Genomic DNA, 14,665 nt, shown 5'->3' with positions numbered 1-14,665 from the left:
CAGAACAAGGACTCTGGTGTTAGCCTCTAGCACTATCCATTGCAGTTGTCTGTCTGGTCTGTCTTTGATTTCGGTACCTTGACACCCATACATTTTCACCTCTGCCCAATATTCTTTGGACTAGATAACCTTATTGTCATCTCTCTTTCTTCCAGCTATTGCCATCTCACTGGTCTCATTGTGCCATAAAAGAAATGTGCAGGCAAATGGCATCTGGAACCCTGAGGACCCATGCCCTGAGCACCCAGGCACTGTTGACCACTTTTTTTTTACCCCTAACCCAACCAATAATTAACATTGTCACCTAATCCCACTGGGATCTTTTCCAGAGATATGATCATAGCCCAAATGTTATTGCCTCTTATTTGAAAGGCATGATACATAATGAAGTGGGCAAGAACATACTGCCATTTTTAAGAAGCCTGATCTAGAATTATGCCTATTCCCTTTTAGAGGGCTATGTGTTGAAGACTGTCAACAGAGAGGGGGGGGGGGTGTGGCGGTGGCATCGCCATAATTATTAAAGATGTCTATAGTTGCAGCTTTGTAAAAGATTCTATCATGGGCTGTGAAAGTGCTAGGTTTAAAGTTATGTTGACCCCTAATTTTACCATGTCAGGTCTTTTAGTTTACCGCCCTCCGGGGCCTGCGACTTGTTTTAAGGAGGACTTTTTCACTAAGATTGCCCTCTACGCTGGTAGGGCAGCAAACTTTACCATAGTGGGGGATCTTAATCTCCACCTTGAGTTGCACGAGAAAGCGGAGATCTCCAATTTTCTAGCTGATATGGAGGCTTTTCAGCTGGCTCAATGTGTTATCGAGAGTGCCCATGAGGCATGGCACTTGTTAGACCCTAGTTTTTCAAATCTTCAATCTATACATGTTGTTTCCCCAGTTCCACTGGCTTGGTCGGATCATTATCTGGTCTCTTTTTCCTTACAATTGCAGGGGAAAGTAGTCCCCTTTCGCCCAAACCCCCATAATAAAGCGTCCTTGGCACAGATTAGATCTTGGCCAACCGTCGGCCTGTTTGGCAGAGAGTAGGCCCCCAATGCCATGCGATGTGGAGGCTTCAATCTCCTGCTTCCACGAATGGGTTGGCCATAGCTTAGACACCTGTATCCCAGCTCGTCTGGGAGTAAAAAGCAGAGGGTCCTCAAATTCCTGGTTCGACGCCTCTCTCGTTTCAGCCAAAAAGGGCTGTAAGCATCTGGAACGTGTCTGGAGACGTTCTTATGACGACTCAGCTAAGCGGGAATACCGGGCCGCCATAAAACAATATCATCGTCTTATTAGAAAGGCTCGGACTGAGTATGTGGCAAAGGAAATCGTGGCCAGTACTAACCCTTCCAAGTCGGTATTTGCCCTACTTAAGAGCATGAGAAATGCTGGATCTGTGGTCGCTTCCCCGATTGCTTCTAACCAGCAGTGTAGTGAGTTGGCCGGCCACTTCCTGGCTAAGGCTGAGCAGATCTACTTAAACCTGCCTTTGGTGGACCAATGTGTGGGGAGTGAGGCTTTCATCACCTCTGGCCCCTTGGTGGGTAGCAGTTTAACTTCTTTTCCATCTTTATCCTCCGATGAGTTCACTGTTCTCTGTCGGAAGATTAAGTCTGGATTCCCAGTCGACCCTCTCACTCCTGCTCTATTTTGCCAACTCCATTCTGTGATTTCTCCCTGGGCTCGGGGATTGGTTAACTTATGTCTTTCCTCTGCAATGGTTCCCAGAGCGTGGAAACATGCTAAAGTTGTGCCACTGCTTAAGAAGCCTTCCCTGGATACCCGGGAACCGGCTAACTACAGACCCATTTCCCTTCTTCCCTTCCTGGCCAAGGTGACTGAGTCCCATGTTAATGCTGTTCTTTCAGAGTATATAGCTCACAATGCTATCCTTGACCCTTCGCAACATGGGTTCCGTGAGCATCATGGGGCTGAGTCTGCTCTGTTAACAGTGTCGGAGGCTATCAAGGACAGTCTGGAGAGGGGTAATTCCGTGGCTCTGGTCCTATTGGACCTTAGTGCCGCCTTCGACACCATTTCTCATGCGATTTTACTAACTCGCTTGCGGGAAATTGGTGTCGAAGGTGAGGCCTTAGACTGGTTTCGCTCCTTTCTGAATGATAGATCGTTTCAAGTGTCTATGCCCCCGTTCTCTTCCCAGGAGCATGCCCTGCCTCAGAGAGTTCCGCAGGGCTCAGTTCTTAATCCGCTCCTGTTCAATCTCTATGTTCGCCCCTTGGCTGCCGTAGCTAAGAGCAAAGGCCTTGCATTGGTGTCACATGCTGATGATACCCAGCTGCTGATCTCCTTCTCTAAGAATTGCAATGACAACTTAGAGAAATTTAAGGAGGATCTCTTAGCTGTGGCGGACTGGATGGCGAGTAATTTTCTGCAGCTCAACGCCAGCAAATCCGAGATATTATTGCTCGGGAAGGACCAAGATATATGGTCCGATGGATGCTGGCCGGAACGTCTTAAACCTGCACCCTCTCCTAAGAACGTCGTAAAAAACCTAGGGATATGGTTTGACCAAGGCTTGACTTTTGATGCGCAGTGCAAGACTGTGGCTGGGGTGTGTTTTGGGCTACTTCGTGGCCTAAGATCCGTGATTGGCTTTTTTCCACCTGAAGTACGTCAGACCATAGTCCAGGCCTTAATCTTGTCTAGGCTGGGCTATGGGAACGTACTTTATTTGGGCGCCAATAGAACCAGCATTCAACGTCTGCAGCGGGTTCAAAACGCCGCTGCGCGTTTGCTGGTAGGGCTTCCTAGGTCTAGTTCAGTGACGGCTTTGCTCCCTAAATTGCACTGGCTCCCTGTGGAAAAACGTGTTCAGTTTAAGGCTCTCTGCATGGCCCACAAAATCTTATCGGGTCAGGCCCCTTTTTGCCTGGCCAATCTTTTAACGACTTACACCCCCAGCCGCTCTTTGAGATCGGCGGGCTGTGCTTTGGTCTGTGTCCCTCGCATCCATAGGGCCAGAGCTGGAGGTCGCTCCTTTCGGAACCTTGCTGCCAAACTCTGGAACTCTTTACCGCTTTCTATCTATTCAACAGCATTTTCCTTTTCGTAAAGCGATAAAGACTTGGTTGTTCTCTGGTCCTGCTGAGTCTTTATAGACTGTGTGGCCTGCTGTGTCTGTCGTTGGTGTCTGGTCCTGGTCAGGGTCGCGCTGGGACGCCCCGTTGCTGGGGCAGCCATGCGCGTTACAAATTGAACTAATAAGAGCAGATATGTTGGGTCATCAATATAACCTTGAAAAAGTACCTCCAAACTTTCCTAATAAAATAGTAGTTTCTCAATAGACTACCATTCATTTATATATTTATTTGAGGAGTTTTATATAGCACGAACATGACCCAAAGGTGTCAGAGCCCTTTACAGAGTGAGCACAACCGAATAACACGTGGAACAGAAAGAGTAAATAAAAATACATAGTAACTGTAAGAAAAAGTAAACGATATACAAGGGAATATGTAAACAAAATAGCAGCAATTACTCAGTTACAAATTGTAAATAAAAATACAAAGTAAAAGAATATAAAGAATGTAAACAAAACAATATACAGTAGAATATGCCTGTCATTTTTACACTCTAAACACATCCAGCTGCTTACTTCAAACTGTGTGTCAACCCTGAGTCAACAGTAAGACTCTGTATTCTGTTTTTATTGATTTCTACACTTGTATACAGGACAATAGTGCAAACACCTGACTTTCCATGTATTTATAAATGTATATCTTCTTTTGAGTCCAGCTTCATGCTGTCAGTTATGACTGCCAGGCTAATAGCTCTGAATTAATGAATGAATGAATGGATGGATGAATAAATAAATAAATTAGTTTATTGATTCGATTAATGAAAATAGGTACAATAAATACAACCGACACTAGATAAATAAAACAGTATCTAAATCCCTGTGCAAGGTGTAAAATTTGGTTTTACACCGATCCAGGCAGGGCCCATGTACAAGACTGTTTTCGATGACCCTTGTATGCCAAGAGTGGGCTGCCATAGGCTGTGCCATGTATTGAGCACTGTGAAAGATGCCAAGTCCACTTGGCCTAGTTATGGTGATCCCGCATGCCGGAGAGGACCTCCGGTGAAGAAGCTGTGTAACCTGCACGTCAGACCTGATTAAGTGTCAAGCCTGTATGCTAGGAGGGTCCGCCGTGGCACAGGTGATTGCACCTGAGGAATCTACATTTCTCCGGAAGGTAACGCGGCAACACCATATGCCGGGGGTGGGGTGGTGCTGCCAGGACCAAATCATCAAAGACTTTGGGCCGTCGCTCATGACTGAAGTGAGGCTGGGACCGGTGGGTCTAGCTGCACTGAAGGATCTGCCTTGACTAACCCCGTGGGCTAGCAGGACACCAAGGATGACAACTCACCATTACGGGCCTCCAGGTGGGAGCTAAAGGACTGAATACCCCTACCAGGGAGAACTTGATGTACCACATCGTTAGGAGCTAGAAGCTGCTCCAATCGCTAGGGCGAGCAGCCGCGCAACTCCAGAGAGTAAGCCTGCGCCTGCCAGACGATTCCGCGTGTACTGCGAGCAGCCTGACTTCTTCGAACACAAACAGATCTTGTGACTTCCCGCACTGAGGACACCAGGAGTAATGCCGAATGATTCTGTGCTGTGGGAGAAGGTAGGACTTGAACTAGGGCATTTGGGGCCTCCCGGGGATTCACTCCTGAAGGTACTGCTGCACAATAGACACTTTTGACTGAAATCCTGAAGAGTCAAACGGGAACTCTTGAGTATGGCCTTACAGTCTGCCTATCCTGATGCAGCCATTAGTGAATGGGGAATAACCCTGAACACGTTACACGAAGGAGGTTGGGACAGGAATTCACCTGATAACTACTAGAGCCCCGACTTCAAGGGGATTGCTTTGTTGCTTCTGAATTACATATTCCTTGGCATGTGCAGAGTTAGAAATAAAATGCAACTTTTCTTATGAAAGCAAGTATTTACTGGCGATTGATGTATTGTTTGTACTGTCTGCACTTTTCGTTGTGAGTTGTTTTCACTGACCTGTATCTACATTCCCCCACTTAGGGTGCTATGATTGCTCGACCACATAAGTCGATCCCCGAAACATCAAGAGTGAAAGGCCTCAACCACCATGGTCGGGCCTTTGAAACGGGTTCTGAGAGTCACTTTTACCAAATTTGAGTCATATCCAAGTATCAGAGTAGAGCGTGACTTTTGCATTAGTAGTGTTTGTAAAATGTCTCATTTGATTAGTTTTCCCCATAATCGTTGTTGATCCACTCTGTGAAATGCAGCAGAGTAATCTACAAAACAAGCAAACAAGGGTGGTTGAGAGGGCTGTAGGGCACAGTTAGGACAAAACCATGATGTTGTCTGTTGTTGATCATTTTTGTCTGATTGAAGGAAATTCGTTTTTCATCTGCGGGCAATTCCTCCAGGTCTCTTAAAAGAATCTTGGCATATGCTTTTGCTTCAACATCTAGTAAAGTAATTACCCAGCAGTGTGCTGGTTCCGTGTGGCTGCTTTTCTTATGGATAGGGTGAAGAATGGAACTGTGCCATGATTGGGGCATTTGTGCATTCCCGAATGATGTCTGATAAAGAGAAGTGAGCCAATGTGGCCAGACCTCTATGTCTGCTTTAAAAAGCGAGCCTGGTAAACCGTTGGGACCTGGCGCCCCTTCTTCTCAGATTGTTTGTAATACTCTCCTGATGAATGATTTAGAAATCATGATTTATTCATCATTTTGTTTGGGTTTCCCATTTGGGGCTAGGCTGTTTCTTGTGCTGTGTCTCCAACATAGGGGCACTGCTCTTCCCCAGGTGGCATGATTGTTTCCTGTATTGTCTCTGCAGCATAGAGGCAATGTATGTGGATAGCTCACTCTGCTTTAGTGACATCATTCCCATGCTACCGGGATTTGTTTAAGGTATTGACATAAAACCAAAATTTGCTTGCTTGTTGTGTCCCAGTAAAACCAAAATTTGCTTGCGTGTTGTGTCCCAGCAGGGTGTAGAGTCAAAGCCATTTTTCTTCCATGTATTTAGGCATATCCTCCCACAAGGTTGTACAATACTGCTTCACTGTGTACTTTAAATAAGTCATTGCTCCCTTTAATCTGTCCTTATTATAATTTTTTACTACCACTCTTAAAGATGATTTACTATTTTTTACCATGTGGTTATACCACAGAATTCGGTTCCATCTGATCTTCCCACTATGTTGGGCTTGTGTGAAAATGGATTAGGTAGCTAAGAGCAAGTTGGCACTTTCAGAGCTCTGGGTGATACTAACGTGATTAGAAGATAAAGTTATTAAGTAGCCGTGAAGGTGCAATCTAAAGATGAAATGTCCCTAAAAGAACAAGGTAGTTTTTGTGGTGATCCCTTATGTTTGAGAGTGGCTTGCTGAATGGGTCTGGGTTAATAGCTATGAACTGGGCATTGTCCTTTCTGGTAAGGGGGTCCAGGCCGGTTAAGAGGGCCTGATCCTTAGATTAAGACATTCAGGGCCTGCAAAATTCTTTGGTAATTTGATTCCGGTTTTCGGACCCTTATTTTAAGTTGCTCAATTATTATTGCTTAAAATGAGAGAGCGATTCTGAGTACCAGATGAGGTGAGTCTTATGTTCATTGCTGTAGAGACATAAATTGATAACCCCCCTGAGGTCCTGCCAACGTTATTAATTTTAATGGCTGATTTTTGTATTCCATAGGACCCCGCCATTGCATAGGGGCTGGTGGCCCATGTCCCTTGAAGACAGATAATCTCTCCTGTTTATAGACCAACAGCTGTACATATTGGCACCGCAGGGAATTAAAAAAAAGGGATATGATTTCCTCATGATACCAAAAATGCTCCAGATGTCTACATCTGCTAGTACTGCAATGCTAATGTTTTGAAGTGAGTCTATTGTTGTATTGCAGATGGTTTCTATTAGACATCGAAAATATATTAGTTGTACCGTCACTCACAATCCGAAAAAATATTTAGATAAATACCAAAAGAGGAAGGAAAAATAAATATGGGTATAGACCAAAATAAGAAGGAAAAACGAAATATGGACGAATACAGAAATATAAAAAGGTCAATACCATAAGATTGAGAGCTCTATTTATATACACATTTGCTGTTTATAGGACACATACCATTATCACATGTTAACTTCTTTTCTTTTTACAAAGAACGATATCTTGTCATCTTCAATGGTTCTCTAATGAGTGTGATTTGTAATTTAATTAAATAGTTGTCATCATTAACCTCAGGAAAACATTATTTGAGTGTAGTTACTTAACCCCTGCTCTTATTACACACACCCACATTCTTCTAGTTACATTTCAAGGACTCAAGTCTATCGAATTCCGACAACCAACCAGTAGGTCCACTTTCTGGTCTACATTCCCCAGTTTGCCCAGAGCTAGAGTTGGCCGCTAACATACTCTATTTATTGCAAGAGTCATAACATAGCTGTCAGCGAGTGACACGTTCCCAGTGATAAGTGCGCTTCAGGTATGTTAGTGGAAGCAGGACACTATTATGGTTGCCAGATGACTCCATGTCTTCAGTAAAGCTATGTTTGAGTTCTGGGTTTTATTTGCCAACCCTGTTCGTTCTCTTTATTTTAGTCCTGGTTCACCTTGACTGATCCAGATTAGACTAAAGTTCCTAAATGCAGTAGACTGGAGTAAAGTGCCTCGGTTTACTTGGAGTTACCTCCTAATTCTACAAATATGCATCTTAGGACAGTCATTCCAAGAGGCATTGCTCTTTTACGGATCATCGGTAACTGGCAGCCACTATCAAAAGCTTGGTTACCTGTTGATATTGGCAGATCCTCAGCCATTGTTACCACTCTGCCCCCTCTCTTAAGAGGATGCACCGACTGCTGTCTTGGGTCCTCTACTACTCTCCAAGTGTTCAACTTTTCTTAACTCTATGATTACATCTTGAAGGCTTTTCCTAGCACCTCATTGTGGATGGAATGTTTTTGTGTTTCTTGGTCTCTCTGTTTTTTAATTCATCATATCAAATCCAGCACATTTTTTCAACATCTGCCTCTCCCTCTTCCCCTGCACACTGCCTACTCTATTCACAAGCTTAACTTCCTAGTCTGGTGCACACAGATTTTAATAACTGCCCTGGGTTAGGGGCTGTTGCACGGATACTTTCAACTTAGACCCTTTCCAGATTTTAAATTTCCAGCTTCCTTCCCACTCCCATATCCTTGTTGGGTAATGGGTGAAGAACATCTCCTGATCTGCAAGGTATAAAGCATGGTGTTCTGTAGCTGCAGGATCAAGTCTATTGAAAGCACACCCTAGTGCAAACCAAAATCCTAAATGTGCCCAGAGCTTCCATATGGATCCCCTACTTTCTTAGGGCATTAGCTGGAACAGCTCTTCCTATAAAACGAGGGTGTAAAGACCTAAAGGTACTGACCAATTGCCTAAATTCTTCTAAGAAATGTGTGGCCACCAGCTGACTCTGCATTACCGACACTAGAACCACATTTATTCTAAATGTCCAAGAGAACGGGCTGTACACAGTCAAAGAGACTACAGAATTGTCCCCAATAAGCACAAGATAATTATACCAGTGAATTCCTTAGAATTATTTTTTGGTCCCTAACCCCTGCTTGCCTTTTCCTCACATAATAACTATCCATCCCTGATTGCCCATCCTGATGCCGCAAAGCACACTGATAGTGTCCAAGCCCAACTATTTCAAATGTTTTCTCATTTTTTTTTCCCCACAAATCTTTCCCAGTGACATGGTGGTAGCATGACTGCACGGTGGACCAGTTAGCATCACTGTTTCTTTGTTAAATAAAAAAAATATCAATGTCACTCTTGTGCTGGGAGAATTCTTCCACATGGAATACATGGCAGAGCCAAACAGGAATAAAGTATGTGACATTGAATTGGAAGGCCTGTTCTAAATAGGATAAGCTTCCCGATACAATGTCAGATGGCATTTGTGCACCTATGATTGTTTTCCAGATGGCATACCCAACAGCAACTCCACCATCAGGAAAACAACCACCTGCCACACTCTAAACCAGACATGGGATGCAAGGGTTGGGGAGATATGGCATCCACCAATTTTTGCCGGAAGCCCAGTTAGTGCCCAACCATAGGTGAAGTATGCTTTTGATAAAGGAAATAAGTTAAGTTATTAACGATCCTTGTTTCATTGACTTAGGTGCTCCTTCAATTGCAATGATTCCCAGCACAGAGAGATACTCCACTTAACCTGAATCACCCTGGTCCTAATGAGCCTGCCCAGAGGACAAGTACCTACTGCAGTACATCATGAGTGATCCCACTATCTTCATATCTTCCTCAGACACTAGGCCCTGCCCTCATCATCCCCATGGTATCTCTCACCAGCTTGTAAGGATGCAAATATTTTCTCCAGCCCACAGCGCTCCTTGCAGACAGTGGAAATCTTTTGACTAGCCTACTGAATAGACCTCATGGTGACCAACTGCAGGCAGAAAAAACAGGAAGAAGGTTTGGCTTTCCCAGTCCTATACATTTACCAAGAATGAGTGGAATTAGAGTGCTGGACAGAGGGCAGAAAAAAAAGGTAGAAACCCATTCTGTCTGCAAGCCAGGAAGGCCTAAAAACAGTTGAGACAAGAGAATGAAGCAGAACATGAGACGGAAACAGCACTTTTTTCTACGTGCTACTGCATAGCTTAAAGTTTTTTTTAGTTAAATGTCCAGTGCACTGGATAATTTATTATAGTCTTATAGCCCCCCACAGCGGGCTATACCAGCCATTAAAGGCCCGCTCCAGCATTCAGCTTCGGCCTTTGATAAGGGAGTCGAACTTTAATGCCTGTATAGCCCAGCTACAGAGGGCTATAAGGCTATTAGAACATTCCGCCACTAGAGAGCAGAATGTTCTAGCAAATAAAACAAAGGCCTCACGGAGCCTGAGGGGACTGAAATACCCTTAGGCTCCGTGAGGTCTTTGTTCACAGCAACAGCTGTGAACGACAACATTGGAATGTTGGAGCCCCTGGCTTCTACCAGCCATTAGAAGCCCGGAACACACCATTCTTTTCATTGTAGCTCCCAACATTCCAATGTTCTAATAAAGTATGGTGTCAAGAATTTTGGGATTAATATTGCTGATAGGACAATCGTGGTCAATTGCCTTGACAATGCATCATAAATGACTGCTTAGCTGTGAACCGGCATTTTGGACGTTCATGCATTCTTCACTATATGATGTGACTCTTGTCATCCCTGCAGGCTTAGAAAGGTTCAAAGGAAAATATCTCCATAGCAGACAATACAAACATCCAGAGGGCTTCCAAGGAAAGAGGGTGCTCGTGGTTGGGGTCGGCAACAGCGGAGTGGATATCGCTACGGAGCTCAGTCGCGTTGCTGCAAAGGTATATGAAGTTCTTGTGCTTTCCACCAGAATATTGAGGAAAAAATATTGTGAGGCGAAAATATTGAGGCCTAAAATCATTATTGTATTGCATTGTATTGTGAGAAGTATGTATAGGTAAGTATAGGTAACTATACACAACTTCACATATAGGTAACCACATAATATACATCTTCAAGGTACCTAGATGTGAAGTCAAAAATACAAAATCTATACTTACCTGTATGCACTTACCTTCACAATATTTTGATTCTCAATATTTAGAGCTTGATATTTTGTGAATTGCAGTTTGATGTTTGTGAGTGGCACTACTTAGAACTACTTTACCTACAACAAAATGCAGTTTCTGATTCAGGCCCTCACTGTTTATGGTCTCGAAAGGTTGTTAGGCAGCCGGGTAGAAAACAATATATAGATTTTCTTTGAGATATTTGCTATTGTGAAGTATGTCTAAGCTCATAGCTCCACTTTTCAATATCATCATAATTGTAGTACGGCGCGGAAATGTTCATGCATATTGATATATCCACTTTTCATTACTGAGCAAATTGTGAACACCCTTTGGCAAAGTCAGGGTCCCTCACTTTTACTATTTGCATAGGCAGACATGGGGGTATTTTGACTTTAGGGGTAAGAGCTTGCTGCCACCCAGACAATTAATGGTGCCTCATACCTAGCGCGTCCAGGCTAGCTGTAAGGAGATAGGAAATCCCTGCAGCCTTCCTTTAGTATGCACACAATGCAGTTTGTGAGGCATTTAAGGGGATGTTTTCATTGTGTTTTCCACCTGCCGTTTGATACATATTTGTAATTGTATGTATAGTATTTAGTGTGTGAAGTATGTTTCCTTTTTTTTTTTTTTTTTTAAAGGAAAAATCACTGACTGGACATTGGTTTGTTGAGTGTTATTTTTTTAGTTGATTACCTTTGAGATTTTAGGCCATAACACCGCCCTGATTCACCCATGCACTGCTCAGCCTCACTGCCGTAAGAGTCAAGTTCTAAAAAGGTTATTTGGTTCCCTCCCTATTTGAGGGTCCACAGTACATGGGATCCAGGACACCAGAAGCAAAACCCTCTAGCTGACACAATTGGGGCCAGTAAATTCTGATTGCCTTGGGATGTTTGAACCCAGACATCTCACAATAGGTTTAGGCCCAGATCCAGCTACAGGGATGAAACAGTGCTGTCTTCTATTGGCTGAAGTTACATGGGTGTCAGTTCAGGAGAGAGACTTCCAAAGGTGTCCTCATATGTGAGTTTGTGCAAGGTGACATGATCCAGCCCTCTTGACTCCACTATATTAAATGGATAAGCAGTTTGTAGTCATCACATAACAATTCCGTACACATCACTCCTACGTGTGTGGTCCCTAAAGTGAGCCAGCAAGAATAAACCTTTGCAGTGGTTTGGTGACAAAATACCATGAAGGAGAAACCACCAGGGCAGCACTAGCTGTAAGGAGTCCATTATAGCAAAACATTATCTGTCTGTGATCTCACTTTCTGTTCAGTGTTTTGTAAATGATGAAAACTGTGAGAAACTGGGTTGTTGGTTGACTGGGTTGTGAGCCCTTGTCAAGCAACAGACAAATTTCCGTGCAGGGTGAACCACAGAAAGTAATTAATTTAACCTGTGCTTAACCCAGTGTAGCTTGGCACAAAAAGCAGTTAGTCTTAACTGAGAGGCAATGTGCAAAAATGTTATGTAGCAAACAACCAGTAATAAAGTGAAAACAGAGTATAAGAAAGACCCCACACCAATTTAGAAAAATCGTTTCCCTTTAAAAAAAGGATTTGACACCAAAAAGACAAAAATCCAATAGGTAGAACCGGAGTTATGAATTCTTAATGTTTTTAGTAACAACTTACGGCTAAAAGATCAAAGAGTCAACCATGGACATCTTGTCGGGTGAGACCAGTCAAAGTCGAATAATATGGCCAACTGTGATGGAGCGCAGTTCGTATACAAGAAGTGGATTGGGCCCTGTCAGGGCTTACCTTCAGACTTAGAAAAGGTGTCAAGAAAAATGTCTTGAGAGGGTAAAGTTCAGCAGGGCAAGGCTGCAGGCAGTGTCCAATGAGGAAGCATCGTCGTTGGGGAGCCTTGGGTCAAAGCTGTAGTGAAGATTTTTACGTTCTGGCTGTCATTTTTATGGAAGTCGAAAATCTCAAGTGGGACGAAGCAGAGGTCTGTAGTCGAGACAGTTCCAGGGGTTCAGATACCCCTTTAGTGAAGGACCGCTGAAAAGGATTTGCTGCTGCAGAGAAGGACGTAGCGGGATCAGCCACATAGTCAGGTCGGCTAGTGATGCACCTTGGGCGGATAGACGAGCAGGTTGGTCCTGGTCTCCTCTTGGTATTCAGAGCAGTTTTTAGCCAAAAAACGTCAAAGCCCTAAGTTTGGGATTTTGGCTATCTAGGCACCTTTAGCATCACAACCAAGGGTCCAGGACTGGGGAACACCAATTAGGGGTTCTGGACTCCCTGGGGCTGGGTCCAGGTGGTGCAGGTTCAAGATTATGGTAGCCTTTAATGTCCCTGTGGCTCTGAACAGGAGGCCATCAAATTATCCCTTGCAGTCACTCTGGTAGTCCTGGGTTGAGGTGAAGATGCGGGGCTCAACAGCAGGGCTGGCCTCCGAGCGTTCAAGGCATGCTCCAGACAGAAAAGCAGTCCTTCCAGGTACAGCAAAGCAGTCGTGCATAGTGCACAGCAGTAGGCAGTCCTCTGAGAGTTCTTCCACAGGTCCAGGAGTGAACTGAAGAATGGGTCTGAGGGTCCTACTTCTAAACCGTGGTGCCCTTCCTCTGGAAGGTGGAAGAAGCTTCTAGAAATGTTCTTTGAAGTGCATGGAATTTTCTGACTTCCCTGGCTCCAAGCTGGCTGCAGTGACAATGTCAAGGTGATAGGTACTTTGCGTGAATGCAGAGCACAGCCTATTCTGTTGCAAGTGGAGCTATGCTCAGATCCACCCTCCCCATACCGATGGCTCATTCAGGCACACCTAATCCCTTTATTGTGTGACTGTGCGGGAGAAATTCACAAAGTCTAACTGCCAGTTACACCCAGTCATGTCACCCAAGGGTGAACACCCATTATAATGATATTATTACAACAACTACCATTACCCAGCATTCCATCACAACGCAACTACCATTACTCAGCAATGCCATTACAGCGCATGGCATTACAATGTATATGCATTTACCACGCATGTTTTTACAGCAAATTTCGTTGTAAAGGCATGAATGGTAAATGCATATGTATTTTACATGTAAGTATAAGGTAAGTATAGGGCTTGGGTTTTAGGGTGTAGGGGTATACGTTTTGGGGTGCGAAGGTTAATTTTAGGGTTCAGGGTTTGTTTGGGTTTTGGGGTGCCCAGGGTAATTTTAGGGTTTAGGGTGGGTTTGGGTTTTGGGATGCAGGGGTAATTTTAGGGTTTAGGATAGGTTTGGTATTTGGGGTAACCAGGCTAATATTTGGGTTCAGGGCTTGAATGGGTTGTGGGGTGCCCAGGGTAATTTTAACATATAGTGTGGGTTGTGGGGTGCCCAGGGTAATTTTAACATGTACTGTGGGTTTTGGGGTGCTGGGGTATTTTTAGGGTTCATGGTGGGTTTGGGTTTTGGGGTGCCCAGGGTAATTTAAGAGTTTACGGTGGTTTGGGGTTTTGGGGTGCGCAGGTATTTTTAGGGTTTAGGGGCGTTGGGTTTTGGGGTGCACAGGGTAATTTTAGGGTTCAGGTTTTGTTTGGGTTTTGGGGTGCTCAGTGTAATTTTAACATATAGTGTGGGTTTTGGGGTGCTGGGGTATTTTTAGTGTTTAAGGTGGGTTGGGATTTGGGGTGCCCAGGGTAATATTATGGTTGATGGTGGGTTTGGGTTTTGGGATGCCCAGGGTAGTTTTAGGGTTTAGGGTGGTTTTGGGGTATCCAGGGTAATTTAAGGGTTTAGGCTGAGTTTTGGTTTTGGGGTGCAGGTGTATTTTTAGGGTTCTCGGTGGGTTTGGGTTTTGGGGTGCAGGGGTATTTTTAGGGTTCAGGGTATGTTTAGGGCTTGGGGTGCAGGGGTATTTTTAGGGTTCAGGGTGGGTTTGTGTTTTGGGGTGCAGGTGTTATTTTAGGTGTCAGGGTGGTTTTGGGGTGCAGTGGTATTTTTAGGGTTCAGGGTGGGTTTGTTTTTTGGGCTGCTGGTTTTTTTGGGGGTTCAGAGTGGGTTTGGGTTTTGGGGGGACCAGGGTAATTTTAGGGTT

The 14,665-nt window shown here is 44.3% G+C and overlaps 1 protein-coding gene across 1 annotated transcript in view; it reads left to right on the top strand.

Annotated features, from left to right (window-relative positions):
* The window catches only part of LOC146833783 (dimethylaniline monooxygenase [N-oxide-forming] 2-like), a 196,604-nt gene that overhangs the window by 112,024 nt on the left and 69,915 nt on the right, over nucleotides 1–14,665 (top strand). The window contains exon 5 of the mRNA XM_085601659.1: nucleotides 10,268–10,410. Within this exon, the coding sequence (XP_085457785.1) occupies nucleotides 10,268–10,410 (143 nt within the window). The remainder of the gene's footprint in view (nucleotides 1–10,267; nucleotides 10,411–14,665) is intronic.

Source organism: Triturus cristatus, chromosome 4_2 (assembly GCF_964204655.1).
Source record: "Triturus cristatus chromosome 4_2, aTriCri1.1, whole genome shotgun sequence".
NCBI classification, from domain to species: Eukaryota; Metazoa; Chordata; class Amphibia; order Caudata; family Salamandridae; genus Triturus; species Triturus cristatus.
This window is presented reverse-complemented; position numbering and strand designations above follow the sequence as displayed.